Source organism: Dysidea avara, chromosome 7 (genome assembly GCF_963678975.1).
Source record: "Dysidea avara chromosome 7, odDysAvar1.4, whole genome shotgun sequence".
NCBI lineage: Eukaryota > Metazoa > Porifera > Demospongiae > Dictyoceratida > Dysideidae > Dysidea > Dysidea avara.
In genome coordinates, this window is record NC_089278.1 from 14,040,951 (window position 1) to 14,065,576 (window position 24,626).

The 24,626-nt window shown below is 38.0% G+C and overlaps 3 protein-coding genes across 3 annotated transcripts in view; 1 reads left to right on the forward strand and 2 right to left on the reverse strand.

Moving 5' to 3' along the window:
- Window positions 1–6,313: 6,313 nt before the first annotated feature.
- LOC136260195 (fibrinogen-like protein A) lies at window positions 6,314–7,226 on the forward strand. The gene is made up of 2 exons (XM_066053834.1): window positions 6,314–6,420; window positions 6,767–7,226. Exons 1-2 carry the CDS (start codon window positions 6,314–6,316, stop codon window positions 7,224–7,226), a joined length of 567 nt encoding a protein of 188 aa, XP_065909906.1.
- Window positions 7,227–7,737: 511 nt separating this feature from the next.
- LOC136261414 (uncharacterized) lies at window positions 7,738–10,563 on the reverse strand. Its single transcript, XM_066055414.1, has 2 exons — window positions 10,376–10,563; window positions 7,738–10,323 (listed from the first exon to the last, which is right to left on the reverse strand). The coding sequence occupies exon 2, from the start codon at window positions 10,314–10,316 to the stop codon at window positions 8,001–8,003; it is 2,316 nt and encodes a 771-aa protein (XP_065911486.1). The 5' UTR covers window positions 10,317–10,323; window positions 10,376–10,563; the 3' UTR covers window positions 7,738–8,000.
- Window positions 10,564–15,279: 4,716 nt separating this feature from the next.
- Window positions 15,280–24,626, reverse strand: part of LOC136259698 (nuclear pore complex protein Nup205-like) — a 50,432-nt gene continuing 41,085 nt past the window's right edge. The window contains exons 13-32 of the mRNA XM_066053204.1: window positions 24,040–24,103; window positions 23,505–23,712; window positions 23,256–23,376; window positions 23,132–23,204; window positions 22,783–22,932; window positions 21,990–22,687; window positions 21,742–21,939; window positions 21,582–21,690; window positions 21,352–21,528; window positions 21,071–21,198; window positions 20,214–20,693; window positions 20,016–20,165; window positions 19,615–19,749; window positions 19,260–19,383; window positions 19,069–19,143; window positions 18,843–18,970; window positions 18,654–18,699; window positions 18,152–18,265; window positions 17,764–17,885; window positions 15,280–15,487 (exon numbers count right to left, since the gene is read on the reverse strand). Coding sequence (XP_065909276.1) covers window positions 15,380–15,487; window positions 17,764–17,885; window positions 18,152–18,265; window positions 18,654–18,699; window positions 18,843–18,970; window positions 19,069–19,143; window positions 19,260–19,383; window positions 19,615–19,749; window positions 20,016–20,165; window positions 20,214–20,693; window positions 21,071–21,198; window positions 21,352–21,528; window positions 21,582–21,690; window positions 21,742–21,939; window positions 21,990–22,687; window positions 22,783–22,932; window positions 23,132–23,204; window positions 23,256–23,376; window positions 23,505–23,712; window positions 24,040–24,103 — 3,408 coding nt within the window. The 3' untranslated portion in view covers window positions 15,280–15,379. The remainder of the gene's footprint in view (window positions 15,488–17,763; window positions 17,886–18,151; window positions 18,266–18,653; window positions 18,700–18,842; window positions 18,971–19,068; window positions 19,144–19,259; window positions 19,384–19,614; window positions 19,750–20,015; window positions 20,166–20,213; window positions 20,694–21,070; window positions 21,199–21,351; window positions 21,529–21,581; window positions 21,691–21,741; window positions 21,940–21,989; window positions 22,688–22,782; window positions 22,933–23,131; window positions 23,205–23,255; window positions 23,377–23,504; window positions 23,713–24,039; window positions 24,104–24,626) is intronic.

The window sequence follows — 24,626 nt, forward strand, 5'->3', positions numbered from 1 at the left end:
TAGCATGGTCATACCTACCCAGTAAACCAGCAGTGGGATGCCTGTGTATTGCTCAGCATATGAGCCAGCACAGACAAATTCTCCTGGGACAGAACTAGTAGTTAACCTGTACAGGTAAAGGTGTGGGCACTTGAAGTCCCACCTGGACCTTCAATATGTAAGCTAATTGGTGATTTCAGCAGCCACATATACAATAAATAGATTATTAGATTTAGTGCACAGAGGCAGCATCATGTAAATAAAAAGGAAATCTTGTATGGATTCCACAAACAATTACCACATGGCACTCTGGCACAAGCTATGTCGCTTGTGTAGCTAACACTTAGATTATGCACTGTCCACCAAAAATAAAATTATTACACACAACTTGAACTATTACTCTGCAACAGCTAAGTAATGAATTAACTTATTTTGCTAGTTACAGGAACACTTTGATTAACTTTGATAATGAAGAAAAGTAATAACCACAAAATCTGTAATATGACCAGTGGTGAATGATTAAAGACACTGCATGTCTAAACTATATATAGCTGTATATAGTCGTTTGAGCTAAGTGGTGGGGTGGAAGTCTAAATTATTTATGTAGGTCACAACAAAATTTTTAAATGGTGGTTGGCATATAGCCTTGACTACAGTGCCTATTTGGACAAGTTTCACTGATGATGCATCAAGCATGCAAACATAGTGTTGTAATAACTTGCATGAAAAAGTAACATAATTTCTTTTGGTATATATCTGGCATATAAAGGACATCACACTGTTTCAGACTAGGCTAGCCAGCCTTCCTGTATTTTTCTTTTGTTGTTACAGTGTAGTCAGAAAACAAAGACTTCCCCCCCAACTAACTGACAAAAGAGAAAAATGCAGTCCGGTTGATGAGACTATTTACAAACTACGTCAGCAATTCTTAGTACTCCACACACTGACTTCTAGAGGCTAACTGATTATCACCAAGTTATTAACTAACCCGGGTTCATGCAATCTCAACTTTTAAAATAGTCTTGCCTACACCAGTATATCTTCAACATCTTGTAAATGCACATATCAAGTTAAAGTAACAGTGCTTGAGGTCCCAAATGATGGGTCTTCTTTGATACATGCTACAACTTCCAACTAAAACAGTGTACATTAAAAGGCTAGAACAAAAAAATGTAGTAACCTTTGTGTACACAAGTCAGGCACTGTACCAGTTGTACTGCATGTGGTTTCCAGTTTATATACACCATGGCCTTCAGCATGGGGTAGTGAATGAACTGGAGCACTGAAAACCTTGTGATAGAACCCCAGAGTGTAGCTCACTTTGTTTTGAACATGAATTGATTTGTATTGGTACTGGAAAACACTGGTGAGTAAGCAGCATGACAGACCAACAGAAGGTCAAGACAGACAGCATTTCTGAATGGTATTGGCACATTAACTAATTTACAAAATCAGTGATCCACATGCCTGATCTAAGAATCTGTATATATTCATTATCAAAAGTCAACATCACTATCATTATAAATTTGCCTGACTGATAAACCTGTAATTAAAACAACCTAAACAATACATGTACTCTGTTATGCACAGTTTTCTGCACTGTTAAATACACTATTATATTGTGCTAAAATGTGGCTTGCAGGGTAACAGAATGTGCACAGACAATTTAGAATTTCAGTAGTAAGGTAGACTAGGCATGGAAACATACATGCCACTGGGTGTGAATTTCATACCAAAGGGTTGACAACTTATACTCAGTTGCCACAGAAGTCATCCCTTCAGTTTTATGAAATTCGTACTTTTGAATTTACAGTGTAGAGTACCGTACAATAGGTAATATTGACGAAATGAAAATTTGACAAATTCATGTCAGCTTTAATGGATTATAATTTGATGAAAAGCAAGAAATCACTGATCTAAACACTGAATTTTGAGGCACTTATTGATGCTTGATGAATTAAAATTTGATGAATGTAACTGATTTGTCACATTAGTCAAAATTTTCTTTTGGCAAAATTTCCTGTATGGTAGACTGTGACTGTTCTTTTAGAGTGCATGTGACATTCATTTACATAATTTACAATATTGCTCATATCTGTGGTAAATGCTTCAGACATGCACCTTATACTCAAAATTAAGCATAATTAGCAGGTGCCTAATTAGTTCACAGTTACTACACAGCTATATAGCTATGCATACTTTAGAGATGCAGCTGAATTCACATGTAGACTTGAAAAACAATGTGCCTGTATACCTTATAGCATTTGTTTATCTTTGTAATGGGTTTAAGCAGTTGTGTTTAGATTTATTGCACAAACACTGATGGATGGTGCATGGTATGATGCAATGCGTGATCTCAGTTAATAATGTAGATAACATTGTATAATTTAGTGTGTTATTGTCTCAATAACTGCATTTTCTTATGCAGGTGTTCTTATTTTTAGATCAACTGTTGTAACTGGCCATATCATGGAGTGTAGATTTTCTAATTAAACTGGAATTGTAAAGTACATGTGAAGCCGTAAACATGGATCAATTCTACCCAATAGAGGTCAGACATGTCCAAATTCACCATTAGTTGAATTGGTTAACCCTTGTTAGAGCCAGCTGCAGGATAAGAAAGAAAGATAAAAAAAGGAAAAAATAAGCTAAAATATACAGTTTGAGCAGTATGGGACTTTTGAAGCCTTACACATGAAAATGATAGGACCAATTCCACACAACAGTGACCTGACATGTTCACACATACCATTGGTACCATTGGATAACCCTTGTTAGTCCCAGGAAAAGTAAGGAAAAAAAAAGAAAAAAAAGCAGCTAAAATATACAGTTTAGCCAAAATATACAGTGTGAGTGCTGTGGGAGTTTTGAAGCCTTACACATGAAAATGATAGGACCAATTCCACACAACAGTGTGATCTGACATGTCCACACTCACCATTGGTACCATTGGATAACCCTTGTTAGTCCCAGGAAAAGTAAGAAAAAAAAAAGGAGCTAAAATTATGCAGTTTAGCCAAAATATACAGTGTGAGCACTATGGGAGTTTTGAAGCCTTACACATGAAAATGATAGAACCAATTCCACACAAAAGTGACCTGACATGTCCACACTCACCATTGGTACCATTGGATAACCCTTGTTAGTCCCAGAAAAAAAAGGAGCTAATATATGCAGTTTAGCCAAAATATACAGTGTGAGCAGTTTGGGAGCCTTACACATGAAAATGATAGGACCAATTCTACACAACAGTGATCTGACATGTCCAAACTCTCCATTGGTTAACCCTTTACTATTTGTTATTCACAGAGAAAAGTTATACTCACAATAGAACTGGGTATTAAAAATTAAGAGTCTAATTTCTTCAGTATAGAACAGTAAAAACTATAAAACATCCCAATATTTATAACTCTTTACTGCTGTAATTATACTGGTGATTATCACCTTGAACTCTGCTCCAGTAATTATCTTACCATTGTGCAGAACATTATTTTGATGCTAAGATTCTGATTCTTAGTATGCCTTACATCTCCCAGGCCTCCATAGTACATTTATACGAAGTAGATGCAGTAATACCATACAGAGAGAAACTTCAGTGGGGGAAAACTTTGGTGATTTGCTACAAATTCGCCAAAGTTTAACCCACTAATTACTTGTAGTGCCTGAGATTAGCATCTTTATAGCTATAGATTTGAGCTTGAATTCACCAAAGTTTATTTTGCCAAGTGCAATTTAGCTTGCTATTCGCCAAAGTTTATCCTCGCCAATATCCCTCTATACGGTAAAGTGTATGATACAAACAGGGATATGATACACTAAAAGTGGCTATATGTATATATAGTCTATAAATTTTAAAACTATAAAATAGCTAGGTGTAGTTACAAATAATTGATGAGCTAGATGTGTGTGCAGTGTATGCAGCAGGGACATGAGTAATAATATGTACAAGGGCTAGAATAATTGAAGTTTCTAAAAACTACTGCTATCCTCTTCTCTTATATAGGGAATCAAGCAAGCTGTGATTGTGGGATTGAATTCTGCCAAACAACCTGTGATTGTGGGATTCAATTTTAATACATAAACAGTAGTTTGATTTTACTTTGCAATAATAAAATCAAACTACTGTTTGATGTATTAAAATTGAATCCCACAATCACAGTTCATTTGGCAAAATTCAATCCCACAATCACAGCTTACTTGGTTCCCTATATAAGAGAAGGCTAAAGTATTTTTGCCAATTAGGTGAGTCTACATGCTAAAGTAGATATTAGTTATACCACAGGCACTCGTGCTTTGCCTGATATATATGCACTCGAGCCTGCGGCCGTCGTGCTTGTGTGTATATATCAGGCAAAGCACTCATGCCCATGGTATAACTATTACATATAATCAGCTAGTGTATATAGTTTTCATGCCACACTGTATAATAATGTTAGTATATCTTCTGCATGGGGAGCATGTTTGTAGGGATGCCATTCAACAGAATTACAATTGTTGCTGAATACAAGCCAGCTGTCGTCTTTATATTTAAAAACTCAGAATATAACATGTCACTTGAGAAAATAATATACAATAATCACCTTAAACTGAAATGTTCAACAAAAAAATTAAACCATTTACAAAATGATAACAGCTATGTACCAAGAACTAAATATTGAACTCATATTAAACTTAAAACACTGAAAGCTTCACTGGCTCAGATATTTCTTGTAACAACAAATTAAGGTTGTTTTCCATAATTTTAACTAAGACATCATATCAGACAGTTCTTCATGGCAGTATTTTTATGTCACAAGCTATCATGCATGGAATTGCAGCAAGTATGTACTCTTCAGTGTTGGGAGTAACGCGTTACTTATGTAACGCGTTATGTAATATTATTACTTTTGTGGTAACTAAGTAATATAACGAAATACGCTATAAAAACAGGTAATATAACTCAAGTTACTTCACTTACAAATGCAACGTATTACCTAGGTAATATAGTTACTGTAACGAGTCTAATATTACGTAATATTATTACTACAATAATCTCGTTAGTTATCGTCTGAGTAATGCCTAGCCACAACGAAGTAATGACGCCTACTTATTCACCAGCTTCTTACTGGTAACCAAGATTTGCACATTGTCCAACAACGCAATCATGTCACGTGATAAGGTGGTGTGACAGCTTAAGGCTGTGGACACAAAGTAATATAATATGTAATATTATTACAGTTACTTTATTTTATGGCTAATATGTAACTGTAACTAAATAGTTCAGTTGCAAGTAATATGTAATATGTAACTAGTTACTTTTAAAAAGTAACTTGCCCAACACTGGTACTCTTACTACTTAACCACCAGAATAACAGTAGACAGACGATCCATACCATATTTAGGGTTTCCACCCAAAATAGGAAGATGCTTCATTTTGTTGTTTCTGGAGATTTTAACATAGATTTACCTTTAAGATAAAGCAAAACAAGTGCTAATTTGTTATTAGAATGTTTGCGGCTTTGGGTATCAGCATAATTTTAACACACGTAAATATCCTAAAAGTGGTCACGTGACCAAAAATCTCTTTATATAGGATTTTCACTGCAAAATAGGATGATGCCTCAGCTCTTTTCATTGTGTCTGATGATTTTCACACAGACTGACCTTAAGATAAAATGAACAAGTGTTAATATATTATTAAACTGTGTATTGTGTGCAGTTTTGACTGTAAATACCCAAAAAGTGGTCATGTGGTCAACAATCCCATTACAGCTACACAGGATATGCTATAACGCTAGAAGATGTAGAAGTCTTCATTATAAGATAAGAAATACACTGAGTGTGACTTAAAATGTCAAATAAGCTGTCCACAACCATTATAGTATTTTTGGTCACATGGCCACTTTTTGTATGTTTTTGTGTTAAACTTATGTTGATGCCCAATGCTACAAGCAGTCCAATAACAAATTAGTACTTGTTTGCTGTATCTTAAAGGTCAGTCTATGTGAAAATCTCCAGAAACAACAAAAGAAAGCACCTTCCTATATCGAGTTGGAAACCCTACCATATTGCCGGCTATACACATAATGATGTCACTGTATTTCCCCAATAATATCCCCTCACCACACCCACTATATACAAGACCACAATACACAACAATGACTCAGCACTTTTGCTAGTATAAAAGAGATCACATTGTGAGGTGATCGCTAGTTCATCAGTAGCTCTACAATGACTACTACTACTACTACTATTACTACAATAATACTACTACTGGCTATTGGGATACTACCCCTCTCTCTAGCTAGCAGTCAAGCTAATGTATACCATGCCAACAATTGCTGTGATTTAGGATATGGTCACTTCAGGAAGACTAGAGAGTCAGCCCATTTCCAATGTCTGCAGGAATGATCATTTGGAGGCTGAGGCTTATTGTGACACTATCAATGGAGGAGGAGAATGGTTAGTGGTACAGAGGATACAAGATGGAACTGAAGACTTTAACACATAGGCGGTGGAGACGGGGGGCCATGGTCCCCCCACTTTTATGGGACACTGTTTGCAAGAAAAGATCGAGATACTCTAATAGAACAGTCAGGATCTGGATACTCTAATAGAGCAGTCACAGTATTCAGAGAAGCAGTGTAGCAAGTTACTTAGCTACATATGTGTTACAAATAAGGAAATATAATTTGTGGAGAGCAGCTATTGTCAGCAGGCTGTGACTTTTTTTTTTTTTTTTTGGTCTTCAACTTACAGCTGGCCTGGCCCCCTCACTCTTTGGCCTGCTCCACCGCTCCTGCAACAGGACCTGGGTTGAGTATGAAGATGGATTTGGAGAGTTTTGGTATGGACTCAGAGCCCCCCATTGTCTCACTGGTCAAGGTGGTTGGGAAATGAAAATGGACATCAAGTTAGCTGATGGTACTAAAGTCTTCCTCCATTATGAACAGTTTAAAGTTGCATCAGCTAAAGACAAGTACAAACTAACTGTTGGAGGATTCCAGGGGACCACTACTGATCCAATGGCATACAGCAATGGGATGAATTTCACCACCAAAGACAATGTCAATGATAAACACTCTGATACTAATTGTGCAACAGCTACTAGTCCCAGTACACCCCATGGAGGATGGTGGCATAGATCATGCTGGCATGTACATCCCAACAACTTCTACAAGCAACAATGGGGAGTTTATCTCAACAACAACTGGCACACTCTACCATTTGTGGAGATGAAGATCAGACCAGTTCAGTGTAACATTTAACACACAACACTCACACAGTGTGCACATTTGTATAAATTTTTTTCTCAATTGTTTTTAGTAAATAATAATCTGCAAGCACTAAACAAAGCTTTGGTAATGCTTAGTTCCTTCCAGAGACAACCAAATGTCAGTCATTAGTACAGTGAAACCTCAGTTATCCAAACCTTTTGGGACCAGGGGTGGTCCATAAGTCTGTATATATCTCTGAAAATAACAGCGTAAAGAAAATTAAAAAATATCAACTACCCTAATAGAACAGTTGCTACAGTAATAGAGCAGCCATTTCCGTAGCTCAGTTAACCAAGAATCCAGATAAGCGAGGTCAGGACAACTGAGGTTCCACTGTATTTGGCAGCAGCAATATTAAACGGAGTACTTTACAATAATTATGTTGGCCACTTGAGAAAACTTTGGGAAATATTTTAAAAGCTCACAAACATCACATAATTGAGCCTCAGAACGAACTATTCGCTTTTCAATACAAGTATGATTAGGAGTTTGCAATAATGTGCCTTTTGAATAGATGGACATTGCTAAAATTAATAGTAAATAGTCTCACACATTTTACAATGGTACAGAAAACACTAGGGGTTCACTTGCACAGTTTCAAAGTATATATATCCCAGCATAATAGCATATGGCTACCAACAGCAAGTTTCACATTGCAAAGGCCAATTTAGGCAGCATAACATATAATTGTGCGAAAACTGTGAATCTCACCACTCTACAATATAGCTAGCTATCTGTCGTCAACTATAGTACAATATTATTGTGTTAGTCCAATTTATAATCTACTTGAAGGAAGATACGGCCATCTTTGAAGTACTGACATGTAGGAGTACTCTTGTGGAGGTCTTCATAACTAATGAACTTCTTACTACACCACATGGGCTGTGTACACCTCTCATCACTGGTGGACCTCTCATTCCCATCGGTCCAGTTGATCCATCCCATAGAAGCCTTTTCTTTGGTGTAGACTCTGTCATGACCATTTTGGTTGTACTCCCCATGTCCTATGTGATGATCACTGTCACGGATCTGGTTTAACAATTTTACCTCACAATGTCCCCTCAGTGGCCAACTTAACCGATCATCACATGGACCCTTCATGAGGAGGAGGCAGATCGACAGATCTGGATTATAGAGATCATTGCCAGTAACCCCAATATTTGCTTGAACATTCAAACACATCTTAAATCCCTTACAATTTGTATAAAATGATTCACTAAACCAGCCTTTATTTTTTATGGTCTCCTTGTATGTGAGTCCTGAAACCATTGGTTCTGCCATCACTATTATCACTGGAACATTTTGATTACTCGATAAATTCAGTGCTCTAGTATAGATGGACGCTTCCCAAGCGGATAAGGCACTTTTAAATAATTCACTGTTTTGTACCAGTTTATCAATTTTTGTTTGGATTTCAGTTCCTAGATTTGCTACCAATCTTTGTTGAATGGCTTCTGATTCCTGCTTAAGTTTGTCTTCTAAAGATTTACAGAGCTCATCTGTTTTATTCTTAGCTTCTTGTTCATTGGCCGTAATTCTTTGTATAAAATTATCCTTTGTTGCTTCAAGGTTCTGTTTAGAAAGATTTAGCTCTTGTGTTGTTGAAGTTATGATGTGTCTAGCCTGATCAAGTTCCTTTGCGAATTTATCTTCTCTTTCCTTTGCTTCTCCTTGCATCACTCTGAGACCAGCTAGCTCAGTGCGCATCACATTTATCTCATCTTTATGAGTAGTTTCCCATTGCTCTAGCTCTTTGTTCACATCATCTTTAATTTTCTTCATTTCATTTTGTGCAGCTGTGAGAGTATCTTTAGTAACAGCTAATTCTTGTTTGGTTGCTGTTAGCTCATTTTCTGTTTGTTGAAGCTTTAGAGTGAGATCATCTCTAGTGGCTGCCAGCTGTTCTGTAGACTTTTTTTGTTCCTGTTCAATTCTCATAGTAAACTCATCTTTACATTTCTCCAGTTGAGATGCTGTATCTCTATCTGTTTGTTGTAGTCTCTGTATAAGTTTGTCAATTGTCTGTACAGTATCAAGTTGAGTACTGGTCAAGCTTTGGTAATTAATAGATAGGTTTTGTGCACTGTATTGAGTGTTACTGAGCTGATGTGTGGTACGGGACAAGTGTTCTTCCATTTTCTCCTTGTTGTGTTTCTTCTGATCCTTACGGGCCATCCTCTCCTCACAACCCACTACGTGATACTCACACTGGATTAGCTCCAGTGGGCACATCTTCATGTGTTCTTTTACATCATCTCTTGGGACACTATCAACCTCACACTTGTTGGGACAGGTTATTGGGAACTTGGGACACTGTTCCTTGTGTTCTCCCTCAATAAACCGACGTTCTCCTTCAATATGGCAATACTGACAATTGATTTTAAGACGTGGACACTCCATCTTAACATGGGTGGTTAGAGACTGCTGTTGTAAAATCCTTCCGCAATCATTTGGGCAGGTAACTTCTTCAAGTGGACACATCTTCCTGTGTTCATCTATATCCTCACGAGGTATGCTATCAGCTTCACATTTGTTGGGACAGGCTATGGGGAGCTTTGGACACTGTTCCTTGTGCTCACCTTCAATAAACTGATGTTCTCCTGTAACGTGGCAATAGTGACAGTCAACCTTGCGACATTCACACTCATCCTCAGCATGGCTGGTCAGATATTGTCGTTGTAAGCACTTTCCACAATCATGGGAGCATGTCACCTCTTCAAATAGACAACCGTCACTGTTTCCAAGGTGATTGACAATGTCATTAACTTCACCTTGCCACTCACATCCTTTCTCCTTGTTAATACAGAACACATGAAGACTCCTGATAGCTCGGTCGACTTGCTTGTTGGGAATAGTAATAAATTCTTCACTGCGGCGGCATATTGGACAAGCATCAGTGATGGTAGTAGCTTTCTTAGCACCATCAAGACAAAACTTACAAAATGTGTGACCACAACACCCACTAAGATAAGGCTCTCTACTCGGGTACTGACAAATCTTGCAAACGAGCATATCCGACGGGGTATTCACGAACCGATATTCATACCCGCCCCCGCCATTACCAGGTTTCGCTATCGCCATTCTGTAACTGATGATAATGATGGTAACTGAACACGTGAACGCTATTATGTAAAGCTTACCGCTCAGTAATGGCCTCCACAGACTAGTAGTGTTAGCTACTTTGGATATTAAAGTTTACGGATAGACTACCAGCTAGTGCCGGAGTCCTTCATGCCGAGCCACGCATTCTTCCAAGGAAGACCATCTGCAAGTACGTACGGCAGCAACAACATATAGAGCAAGAGCCGTAGCTTCCCGTATAATTTCGTGTGACTATTATCTTACCACGCATTATAATTAAATATAACACTGGAACAAGTCCCCTCGCAAGTCCCTTACGAGATTGGTGGTCAAATGATAATAATAATAAGGTTCAAACGAGTGCTGGCGCCCTTTATAGACCACAGCTACCCAATATTTTTACTGATGACAGATGGTATAAAATTAAATTTTAGCAGCTGGCTAGCTAATTGTAACGAGGCACTTGCTAGCTAGTCATTTATTTATTTATTAACACACGCACGCACGCACGCACGCACGCACGCACGCACGCACGCACGCACGCACGCACGCACGCACGCACGCACGCACGCACGCACACAGAGTTCAGCCTGGGATGCCTGTGCATAAAGCCTGTAGAGTAATTACTATAAAACGAAAACAAAGAGATGGTAATGTACTACGTATTATAAGTGTGTAGTTAATGGAGAAATAATCAGTAGCACACTGCCAACTACAGGGACAGAGCTCGAGGTAGCGCATTGTATGAGGATCTCGGGGAGTCAAAGTTGTGAGTAAATTGATCCCAGAAATGCGACTTAACTCTCTGTTCCTGATAGTGTCAACAGATAGATTAATGTCAATTAATGGAAGGGTAGTCCATAAGCGACAGATCCTTACAAAGTATAAAGAAGTGTCATTGCTTGTTAGTGTTACGTAGAGGGAATATGATGCCTCCTGATGCATGAATATATATAACATGTGACCACCATCATGCATATCTCATCAGCATATATCTAGAATAAACAAGCTAACAAATATTATACTAACTTGCACAATCTGTACATTAAATCCTAGTTAGCTGAGTACACTCAGTTTTAGCTAAGTAAGAGCATACGTAAATATGACTGATTTTTTAAAAATCTCATACAATAAAGCTTTGCATGTGATTGATTTCTGTGTGGCCACGAAGGTAAGGACAAAATAAGCAGCCTCTCTCTTATAGTACAAGATCCAGTGGAGAAAGGAGATGGTATATAGGTCTGCATCATAATATATAGACTACCTTTCTCTGATCAGTGATCAAGCACAAACATCATCTGTATCCTCAAATTCCAATGTGGGTGAATTTTGTAAGCAACTTTGTTTGCATACTGTGCAGCTAGGGGCGGATTTAGGGGGGTGGGTGGCTAAGGGGGTTGTAGCCCCCTTTCCTTTCTAAGTTAGTATTTGGCCAATAAAACCCTAAATCTTCTATGTGTATCAAAAGCAGACTTATTTCAGGAACTATGCATCACTACCAACACAAATAATGTCTATACTATGCCTATTGTTCAACTCTGTTTCAGGAGAGCATACCTTCCTTTTCCTCAAGAGTTCTTCAAGAAAAGGTTTCGATTGTAGGTTGCATCTTTAGTTACAAAACTTTTAATTGTGGGTTTTGTTTTATTCAAATAATTAGCAGTGTTTTCCACTATGGCTATAAGAGGTGATTAATGTGGTTTTGATATTTTAAAAGGTTCAAAACGTGTTAGTTGGTTTAATTGGTTAGAGTTATCAGCTTCAGTATAGTACCGACTCAGCCATTTAGCAAACTGTAGTCTTTTGGTATTTTACAAGTTTATGAGGCAGCTATATAGTACTTTTGTCTATGAATGTAAAATCTGTATCAGTTACCTTTTGATATGACCCCATGCTGTGGGTTATGGTGCTGGCAGCTAGCTATAGATCAGTCTTCATAAGGCCACATAAACTTAATTATTAGTTTCTCATCCTCCTGTACTCAAAATAGCAGTGCGGGAGGGCAGATTTTTAGTTATGTTTTACTGACTAGTTAGCTGAATTAGCTAGCTAAAATGACTTAGAATGCAGCTTTCTTAGACTGTTCTAGCAAGGTAGCTACCAACTTAAGAAGGTGCTGGATAGCTGCACTCAGCCACCAATGGTGTAAAAAATTCTTGATGAGGTAAGAAAATGGCCATGCAGGTGGGGATGAGAAACTAATCAAGTTTATGTGGCCTAACCTGGCAGATCTAGAAATAAGTTGACCATCACAACAGCAAATTCAGAAACCTCATAAATGCAAATATAGTTGCACTTTGCTAAGGATTTCCAGTGTACTAGATAATTGCTATATACTATAGTACCCTTCACTGCATTCTGCTTTTCAGTACGCTTTATTGGTGTTAAGGCTAACACTAGGCTAAGGAGCATGCATACTAATAATTGTGATGTTCAACACCACTACTACTTAGCTATACATGTTTCTACCTCTGTTTAGCTATACATGTTTCTTCCACACATTATCCCACAAAGGCTTCCCCTATTGTCTGACTTTGTGTGATCATGGGGGTTCATGCAGACTGCAAAATTATCACAGACAAACTTGTGTAGTTTGTAGTCATAGTCATCCAATGTTGATGAATCACAGACGGTCTTTAGAAGATGATAGTCTAGTGTTCCATAAAGAGAGTCTGCCTTGAATCTGTTGATGTTGAGGCTGGGAGAAGCATTTTCCACAATTCCTCCAACTTCATGATGCGTGAAACAACCTTCCAGTGGGATCCAACACCATTATTTTTATCAGTAAGATAGACAGTTGAGGCTGTTGAAGAGGAGCTGATGCATTATGGTATATAGCTAGCTAATTCTTACAAATGAAAAGATTATCATGCATGGGTGATAGCTACTCAATGCATATTGCAATCAGTCTTGATTTAATGGAAAAGTAAGTGTTTTGATAAACTGAAATTCCATTATTTTTCACTGAAAAACTGCTAAAAACACTCAGATTTACCTTTAGAGGGCATAATTTTCAAAAATTTCCTGGGGGCATGCCCCCAAGGCTGGCATGCTTCACACTAATGTAGTCATTATTTCAAATAGCTAATAGTTGACCATGGATACTACATGAATCTTACCACTAGAGCCTTGTGAGAAGGCTTGGCATCTTCTAATGTCTGGCTAGTTACCTACATCCCTGTCCAGCTTAGCCCCCCCCCCCCCTTTCACAAAATCCTAGATCCGCCCCTGCTGTGCATGTTAGTGGCTGGAGCCAAGGTACATAGCTATTCAGGGCATATAATATATATCTAAATGAGTTGCTGCTCAATAAGTGATTTCAGTGCAAACCATTTTTAGAGTGGAGTTTAAACCTTCTGAATTGGCTTTAGTGTGTGAAGTTATCACTTTTCATTCAGAGTTCAGAGGTATAGTCAGGATTTTCTCGAAGGGGGTTTCCATCAAGTTGTGTCACATAATTTATGCAGGGGGTTAGGTGTGGTCCCCCAGCCACTGACAAATGTCCTACATAGATTATATATATTGAAGTGCTGGTTACTAGCTGATCTGAGGCACATTTGTAAATAATTAACTCTTGATATTTAAATAAAAATTTTCATGTGACGCATTCTAATAGTTTGTGGGAGTGATCATGACAACCCTGGTTATGATAACCCATGCAGAGTATCAATTAGATGTGTACCTTCACAATATACAGATCATTCATAAGATAAATGAGACACCTGCTATTTGCTCACAAGATCCAGTCATAACACACTTTTCAACTTGCAAATGTTAAAACCCTAGTTAACACATGACAAGCATGCATGCATTGTATGCTTTTATAAGAAATTGAGGTCCTTAAAGTCCACGCAGGTCATAATCCACCTTTGAAAATCCTCATGCTTGAATTGAACTCTGTTATGTAACTCAACTAATCAATTCCCATGAAATACAAATTAAATCCACAATTATTTGATAAGAGCTCATGCATATACGTTTTATTTGAATTATTCATCCACCCAAGTCATTGCCCTTCTTCATTGAATTTTGCACTGTCAGTAGTTGAAAGCAGCTATTCAGCTTAATAGCTAAAGCAAACTAAGATGCATTCAGAGTCATGTGAGCCAGCTATCTAGTTCAACCACATGAAATAAAACTGCATGCTAAAATGAGAAACATATATACTATGAATATATTAACTATAGCATGTATATAGCTGCTATCTACTGCATGCATACTGCTATCCTTTGAGTTTCTATACTAGTGATGATCACATGCAGTGCAAGGAGCAATATAATATAGGATGGTGGTGTTTAGTATCTCAACTCTAAGCTAGTATAGTTACCATGTACAGAAGGACAACCATAGTTAGTTATATTACTGGAGATGTTTATAGCTATACAGTTTGTAGAATGCTAAATTTATTAGAGACTCACATGACTTGATGGCTACTTTATAAGTGTATAGCTTTAAGAAGATTAGCACTAAACAAAAGTAAAGCACAAGATACTTCACAGCTATCTCTCAACGAAGTTCAAATTGTCATCTCTTATATCACAAGTCAAAAAAAAAAAATCTTTGAATGTGGGTTTGAATTTTGCTTCCTATACTGAAAACCTTGAGAATTCTTGAGATCCAGCTAAGAACTACATAGTATAGTACCTGTCCACGAGAAGAGGCCCAAACCCTTGAGTCTCATAGTCTGACTGTGAGAGTTGAGAGGTCTAGCTATCTTGATCAAAAGTTTTTCTAAAGCAAAACAGCCAAGCTGTGAAAAAGGGTGCGGACCCCAATTGGCCAGAAGATGTGAAATCAAAGGTGGCGGCCAATAAATGGCCACAATGATGTTAATGTCTATCATTTTCACTAAAATGATAGGCATTAACATCAATGCCACCTTTGTTGTTACCCGACCTGCATGGCTAACACCCTTTTTTCACAGCTTGGCTATTTTGGTTTAGATAACAATATACATTACCAGTACTAATACAATTAACACTTCTAGTAGATACACATACAGTACACAACAGATCAGTACACTACTAGTTGTACTAAATCATATATAGCTATGATGGTATGGGTTAGTGGGAGACTGGTTGTCTGGTTACAGCTGGTTTGATCAGTCTTTTAATACGAAAGATCATGGCATGGATGAAACCAGAACTACCCTCAACTTCTGGTTCCTTCACCTGAAAAAAGAAAGGTATACTCATAGCCCAGATGAGGCAATAATGAACAATTCTTCCATGAAAACCTAATGAAATGAAAATTTACACAACATGTGAAATGTCAAGTTTTTTGGGTACCCTTAATGAATTTAACAATTCCAAATTCAATGCAAGATTATCAGTGAAATACAATTACATGCAGGTTTCATTGGATTTTTATTATACTCATGTTAAACTGTTGCTTTGTAACTCATGAATGTAATTACACACAAGATCTAGAAATTTGGATTATTTCTATCCACTTAAAATATAATTTCCTTTGATGAAGCTATATAAGTGCATAGTCTGATATACTCCTACTTGTAGGGTAGCCAATCCATACATGTCTGCTCTCCATACATTTACTGCCACTAGTAAATAACCGAAACGCTATTTGTGACTGAATCTGCGAGAAGAGGTCTTCATAAGCCTTTCCAAATTTTTTTTGACTAATCATGCACAACTCATGTGTTTAACCTGTCATCTTAAAAATACTCCTAGGAATAGTGCCATGTTACGGGTCTGGTATCTTTTTCACACATCAAGTTATAGGTTGCCAGGTAATGTAATTGGAAAGGCTATTAAGACCATTTTGCAGATCTGATCACATTTATTTTTAGCAGTGCTGAATCGATTATTCGGTTATTTGACTATTCGGTTGGTACGACACCATTCGATTTGTTACCACACTATTCGAATAATCGTTAGTACTTTGTACACTACACTCAGATGGAAAAGTCAGTCTTGAAACTTAAGATTGTAAATGATAGAAAAGTTCTATTTTAGAAAAGATAAAAGTTCTATTTTAAAAGTTCTAATTTAGAAAAGATAGAAATAGCTATTAGGTTTTACCTTGCTCCCTAACAAAATGTTCCAGTACTTATTCAATAGAAGTATTAGCTTAAAGAATAATCAAATATTCGGTCGTTTTGTTCACAACTATTCGAATAGTAAAAATTGCTATTCGTTTCAGCACAAACCTTTAGCAAACACCCATGTACTTGTCTTCTAGAACTGTTACTAATAATATACTCAACATGAAACAAATGATACAGTAGTACTATTTTCAGTAGAGATTGCCCCAAAAATTTTGTGCACCACCTAAAATTCTGCCTTTGAAAGTCATCCTAGAGACATCTTATGCAACAAAAATCACCTTTTACAGAATAGTATTAGTCCATATAATATAATACAGCAGCATGAAATATAACAAAATGCTTGCAGGTGGCCGGATATAGATTTTTTTTTAAATGTCAAAGCTCAAATTTTAGCCTCACTGCCTGAACACAGTCACAAGACTAGAATCCAAACGAAGCAGCGCATGGCCACCATTTTACACCACAATAACTAACTCACCAGTGGGATGTGCCTTTTGGGGTTCCAATGATTGTAGGCCCTCTGTGCCTTGTCTTTTATCTTCAATCAGGATGCTTGTCTTCTTCATCCAATGAAACCATATTGAGGTGGTAATTTTCTGTATCAACACTTTCTTTCAGCAGCATATTTAGATGTCACACAGAGCTGGATTTCAGAAGTGCGGTGGACTAATTATAGTAGCGACACCACACCTCTTTACAATCTAGCTACATTACTTAACAGTAAACAAGATGACCTCACCCCTTATTGGTCTAGCTAGCTGCACTCCCCTTGACTGACTCGGGATACTCTAATACAACAGTCACTCTAATACAATAGTCATGTGTGATATTCTAAAAGAACAGTCATGAGTTACACTGTAGCTAGCTGTGCTACAACAAAAAATAGTTTTTTTTTAAAATGTTAATTTAAAAATGAAATAGGGATCTATGCAATAAAAAGTAGTGAAACAAGAGATGAATTATAATATACAGCATAGCTAGGCAGGAAGTCCCTACTTTGGCACATTAGCTATAACAATTATGTTCAATCCCGAAGTAGTAATCTGGCCTACTTCTAGATTGATATCAAACCCTAACCAAGACACCTGGTAGGAAGGGACCCACTGGGACTTTGTAGGGTGAGCCACAAAGCCAGCATTAGCAATAATTCATCTCTTGTTTCACTACTTTTTATAGTATAGATCCCTACTTCATTTTTAAATTACCAATACTATATATATATATTCTATAGTTGGTCTATTGAAAATGGGCCACTCAATCACATCACATTTCACAGGGTGAGTATCGATTGAGTTTTCATGGGAAATCTTTCATTAATGAAGATAACTTGTCATTTTTCCATTAAACTATACATGTGCAGTACTAGTGGACACAACTAACATTTCTTAGGTCCATAAGCTTCTTAAGGAAAGAGAAGTCAGCTGTCTGAAATTGATCTAATGACAGTGAGCTCATGTGAGTGTCCTTCCCACCAACTCTAATGACTGGAGCTACACTGCCACCTGTGGATAACATTTCTCATAATGTACATAATGCAGACGGTATCATGATAATGTGAGTAATGGCAAAATACATGTTTGCTATAAACACATGTCTAAATTTCGCTTTATCAGAATCCACAGTGCACACAAGTGGTTTTAAGCATAGACTGTCCACTAAATTACAATTAACCCTTAAAATTTGGTCATATTATTATTGACCATCTATGCAGTGGTAGTATAATACAACCAACAGTACATCGTGCACCACTGTACAATGATGTCATTACCTTTAAGATTCCTCATGTGGTGACGAGTTACGAGTTTGCTGGAGTGTGTACCATATGACACCAAATAAAACTCGAGATGCTTCCATAGTATATACAGGCAGTTCTCAATGATATCTGCAGCATTGTCAGTTAAGTATAATAGTCTATTTTACTGTTTTTAAAATATGTATACATGTTATAGACCTAAGGCCTTTCACAATATCCACTTCTTGTCACATAACAGTAGTTCATTAACAGAATTAATTGTTGGTGTTGCTACATCTGTGGTTCTGTGATTGGTTTGCCAATTTTTGCAGTATCCAAATGTTAAAAGCTGCCAATCTACGGGTTTTGGCAATAATTTATATTACAACTGTTATGTATTCTAATAGAACAAACACCATTTGAGAGGGTTTGGACATACCGTCATCCAGACTTTGGATACTGCACACAATACATTAACTGCCTCCACTGACAATACAGTATATATGTGCAACATACAGTTTACTACTATGAGGGATACAAATATATTGTTGGATCTTCAACTTCTTTTGGCGAGATTTTTTTGCCTAAGTAAAAGCAACATAAGCAGTAACACAATATCCATGTTTCTCTAGTTTAATTTGTAGTGCATATGGCAGTGTAACAGTAAGCACATATCAAACAGCACAGTACACTGTGTCTAGTTGTATAGAAAGACACTGACTCCTACTTGTTCAGTTTCTGATGCACCATTCATGTTATCCTCCATGATAGTCTGACAATCAGTTGTGCATTCTTTTAACAAGTGTATCACCAACCCCAGGGTGGGTGTGTGGCTTTGTCCCTGGTGTCCCAGAGCTGTGTATATTAAAATATGATGCAAAGACATTGACAACTTGTACATATTATTGCACTGACAACTACTACATAGTAACATTACTTCACACTATACTTACATTCCAATGGAGGGTGTCTAGTAACCAGGTCAGCACTGAACACAATATTGCAATATCCTCTGGACAACTCTGACCCTAAACATCATCACAAAACAGAATAACACTATGGCAGAGTAAGACTTTATAATACGAGACTATGACGAAGAAACAGAATGATCCTAAACTTATACAAAGCTGTTCCAGTCACCCACCTCTACTAGCTGCTGACATTATCACAGTACAATATCCTATCAGACTAGCACATATCAACTGACAGTGTTCCAGTAGTGGTTCCTTAGCAGTCTCATCAATTCCATCACCATCCTCATCCTCCATCTATAATAGTATATGTATAAAGAAATCAATATCTGTGTTTGTGCGTAATGTAGTGGAAAATAACTTGAATAAAAAATGGCTCCTGGGTACATGAACCACACAGCTCTCGTAAACTACAAAACTAATTCACCAAAAACTATAAGAATATAACCTGCAAGTTTATGGACAGAAGAGTAATACACAGGTAGATACATCTAATGTACAACTGGCTAACACATCTGTATACCACACCATGTCTCTTTCTGTCTCCTTCAGTAGCAACTTCCAGTTAGCAATTGAGCAATATTTTGGCATCAATGACAACATCAATCTCTGAATACGACTGAGCCCCACCAAATGTTCAGCATGTTCCTCACCCATAATACTCTATTAGAAGACATGCATACAATAAACAAGAATTGTAAAACATGTGAACATCACATGCTGGTGACCTATATCTGATGGTGTAAGGAATCAGTAAATTACTTATTGAGGTCTTACAAGAGATCCTAAAGCCTATGATGTATTTTATGTGCATCACTAATTTAATAAAGTGTCTTCATTGCCGTAACCTTGGCAATGTACCTGTGCATCATACACAATCTAGAGTAGGATGGTGGATTGTTAGACACTGTTACAGATAGTAAACGAACCTCATTGGTGATATTCTGGCCAATCCCACATCGGGATATCAGTGACGTGGTCAGGGCTAACACTTCGACTGATCCCAAGGTAAAGGAGCTCATGTGATCCCTCAGAATAGTACCAAACAACTCCAAGTGAGCCAAAATGAAGCGAGAAACCTTCAGGTTGATATTAACAAATAAAACATTTTATATCAAAGTGGATACCTGTATGATAGCTTCTTGACGGTGAGGCCCGCTTGAAGTTATTAGAGTCAGTGCTAGACTCAGTGCTGGTTTTAGCATCTGGTTGTTATAGCGATCAATCACTGTGGGGATGAACTGATCATCAACTGTACCAATCGGTTGCTGAGATAACGATGTCACGTAACCATGGTGAGCCTCCAAATTAGGAAACATGTCCAGAAACCGGCATTCTGACAAGTGTATCAAACAATTAGAGTTCAACAAATACTTGCAGCCCAAAGGTGACTTGGATATACCAGAAAGGAAAGCCATTTTAGACTCATATATGTACAGTGCTCTGAGAGGCTCAGGGGCAGGCTTGAGTGCCTTCTGCAAGTTGATATCATCTAGTTGTAAGCTGCTGCAAATTGTCTGTAGGTAGCCATTTGTGTGCATGAACTGTAACCATGACTGGGTGAGGTCAATGATCACGATGGAATTGAGAAGTGATAGCGCCAGCATCTGTCAATGGTAACCAGCTTAACAATACGATACATGTATAAGTCACTATGATTCACATCTAATGCTTACAGACTACATATACGACTGGGATCTGAGAGATGGAAGGTCGTAGCTAGGAGGACACTTGACATTTTATGACAGTCAGACACTTAGGACAATCCTAGAATTACTCTTTAATGGACAGGAAGAGATCTGCGAAACAATTTGAGACTATGGCAGAGCAAGCACATTAAAACCGTATACATTAAAGGTGTATTGCTCCAATAAAATAGTCACCAAAGATGGCTTAATATCATATCACAGGGGAACGAAGTGGTGCATGTATTTCTGTTAACTTGCAGTCATTATCCATGCACACCATTGGTAGTTATTCTAACCTTATCTACATCATGTCCACTACAAGCATCTTTACAGACTGTATCCATCAGAGTGTCACCATAACTGGTCAATATATGAATGTTACCAGCCATCAATGAGCCCTGCTCATAACCCAGCTGTAGTGTGCCTATAGGGACAGTATTACAGCACTGACATATTTCACCCACTAAATACAAATAACCAAAAGGACAAAAATAATTTCTCCCTTTCAGAGGCAATTAGGTATACTGGGATCAAAACCTTCTGCCTTAAGGAGACAATATCCATCCTGCATGCTTACCAGTAAAGTGATCCTCTCCAGGTAGCTCAGTGGTCAGTTGTAAATAATAGAGTAAGGCACCGTACAGGTAAGCTCTTGATAACTGTTGTCCACTTGTTGCCTGTATCAATCCTTCCACCAGACCCCTGAGGATACCTTGCATCGGACCTGGTTGTAACCTTGACAGCTGAACAGTGTCTGTCCAAATAAGGAATTCATCACTGTACAAATACTATTATTAGTTGACATACCCACACTGGTCCCCTCCGTCTTGTGAGTCGTTTGTTTGAGTAGTGATAGCAGAGTTAACACTACTCCATGACCAGCCACTGATAGTCCAGCTAGTGTGTCACCTTCCAACTGTTGACAATAAGTGAGCAGTCATTATACTACACCCTACACTATCCACACCTTCAACAACAAGTCATGAAGTAGTTCAAACAGTAGTGTCATCCTGGAGTCTGATTGTAGCATGGCATCATGTGATCCTGATGATGTCATCATCACCTCCACCACTTGCCTCCAGGCATTAAACAGATCACAATGAGCACAATTGTTATCTTTCACCAGATTCCTCTCAACAACATGCTCCAGTACTTGGTGGATCTCCTAAAATACAAATTAAAAGCCGTATGGTAGGTTAACTGCACATTTGTTACCTCAAGTATCTGAGGTCTGTGACCAGCAGTGACTGCCCCCTGTGTACCCAAGTCACTCATCAACATCTTATGAAGTAGTTTGACATCAATGAAGTAAACGTTACTTGGTTCATCATAGATCAGTGACCCTGTTATCACCTCCTCCAAACGCTCCATATTAATGTGCATCAACTGGAGTTGTGGTACCTCCCTATTGCTGAACTCAACGTTGCCAAGGAAAGAAAGAATCCGTCTTTTGTTCTGAATAATGCCACCCATGTATGATAAATTAGTAGTAGTAGATGACTCAATCACTGATGACTCATTGATAAGGGCATCAACTAGACCTTGGAAATATGACCGTTGTCTGGCTACAGCAGTCATACGCAGCTCAACAGCAACTGATCTAAGCAGCCAAGACAGCTGACGTACTAAGGCTAGTTCTTCAGACGAACACAGCTCACTGCCATGAGCAAAGCCACCTTGTTTTAACATCGGCAACTCAACCACTTGAGTGTGGAAGAAGTTGTGATTACTCCTGAGGTAACGTAGTGTTGGGGCAGACAATGATTTATTAGAGCACAACAAGTAAATCAGCTGGTAACAAAGTGTAGCTAGTTTTGGATCACTATGGTGACATGCCATACTATTGTGACCACTGGCAGGCTCTATCAAGGATAATACACTGTGTAAACATGTCCTGGGATGGTCCATAACTCCTGTGGGGGTAAGAATGACATTATAGTGACAAACAACATATGATGCTATGAATGTTATCACACACACACACATGCATGCAAGCACACAGACTAACCAGGGTCTTGAAGTGTTGTGTCTTGTATTGGCTTGGTGATGTCATAGCCAAGCAGAAGATGGGCAATATTAGGAGCAGGGGTATTTACTGAGTACACCAATAATTTAACAATATCTTCACGTAGTGAAGCCTGAACTGCCATCACTCCCTCTGTATAGCATAACACAAAAAGTACATGCAACATAGTACCACAATCTATAGAAACTGAGTCTAATTTTTGTGCCTATACATAGCTACAGTGAGCACTTGTATTTGTAAATGCCTTTTTATTCCAGGTCCTTCAAAATTAAGGCCTTGGAGTGTATCAGCCACACAATACAGCATACTGACACATAACATAGCCACTCACCAGAAGCTTGTTCATCATGTGTAAGAGATTCCAGCCATTCTACAAAGCCATGTTGAATATCCCTCCAAGACTCCTACATTCCATTACTCATGACAGCAGCAATGGCACAATACACCATGCTCACCTGCTTCTGGTGTAAGACACTGACAAATTTGGTAGCTACCCTGGAGGAGCGTACCACCCAACATAATATCCTTACCGCTGATTGGGCCAATTCTGGACTACAGCTCAGAAAAGTGACATACCTATAATAGAGCAGCACACACTAGTACATACTCCAAACACCAGTAACAATTACTATACACACAAACCGTAACAATGTGGGGTAAGAAAAGAAATGTATAGCCTAAGGGCTAGCAGTACACATACTCACTTAGCCACATTGATAAGGTGGTCAGCTTGGCCGGAGTAAGGGTTGATCCCCATCATTAGTTCATCAAGTGGAGTAACATTGATCTCTACAGAGCCTGAGCCACGCCCCCTTAGGATTGTGATGCACTCCTCCTGCTTGCTCAGCCCAACCTCCAACAACTGCAGGGCTAGCAGAGCTGCTCTGGATATGACCTCATGTGAGGATGTGACTAAAACAACATCACTAATAATGGTGTGAACAATGCAGTACACTATAAATCTTGGTAGGACCAAGCAGAATTAATTTAAATGACTTTATTATTTTTTAAAATTTATTTATTAATGCTTTACAGCACAAGTGCTGAAGGTCTGTAGGACACCTGTCCTACAGCCTGCTCAAAGACTTTAGCTACTTAAGACTTCTTGTGTTGGAGACTCTTTCAGGTCTTTTAGAACTACAAGGCTAATATGAAGTGGAGTATGTCACCAACTAATCATCCCATTTCCCATATACAATATACACACAGTGCACATTACAACACATAACTATTTCTTACAAGAGCTGGTAGTCCCAGTGGCTTTAGACAATACTCCAGCTCCTTCATGGACTATGAACAATACCTGTAAAGCAGGAATATCACATATACCAGTTTGGTGAAAATACGGTGATCACCAACTAAAACTTAGTGTGATACTTGTATATACATAGAGAATATGTTTATTAGTTTATAATGAGGCTAGTTCTAATTATGTTAACTATGGGTAAGAAATTTACCTTATCAAATTAGGAATGTCATCTTGTACTTAAATTACACATTTTAAATTTTCCAGTGAGATGGTGCATTATATACAATCAGGTGGAAATTAACACAAACATCATATACTTCCAACAAATACAGTTACATAAGACAGCTTGAGTCTGTAACAGACTATAACATGTTATACTGAATACTTTTGACTGACCACTGCCTATAAAATGCATAGGCGTAGCAGGGTAGTTGGAAAAGGTGGATACGATCGAACGCGGACATTTTCAAAAAGCACTTTTACATTTATATAACAATTAATTTTCATACCTAATGTTGTTTTTACAGCAGCCTTCACTTCCAGACCTGGGCGTCAATCTTGTCATAGTGCTTATCCA

Coding starts and splice junctions, on each gene's coding strand:
- LOC136260195 (XM_066053834.1), top strand. CDS start 6,314: ATGGTCACTTCAGGAAGACTAGAGAGTCAGCCCATTTCCAATGTCTGC. Junction 6,421..6,766: donor ATCAATGGAGGAGGAGAATG/GTTAGTGGTACA, acceptor CTCCTGCAACAG/GACCTGGGTTGAGTATGAAG.
- LOC136261414 (XM_066055414.1), bottom strand. CDS start 10,316: ATGGCGATAGCGAAACCTGGTAATGGCGGGGGCGGGTATGAATATCGG.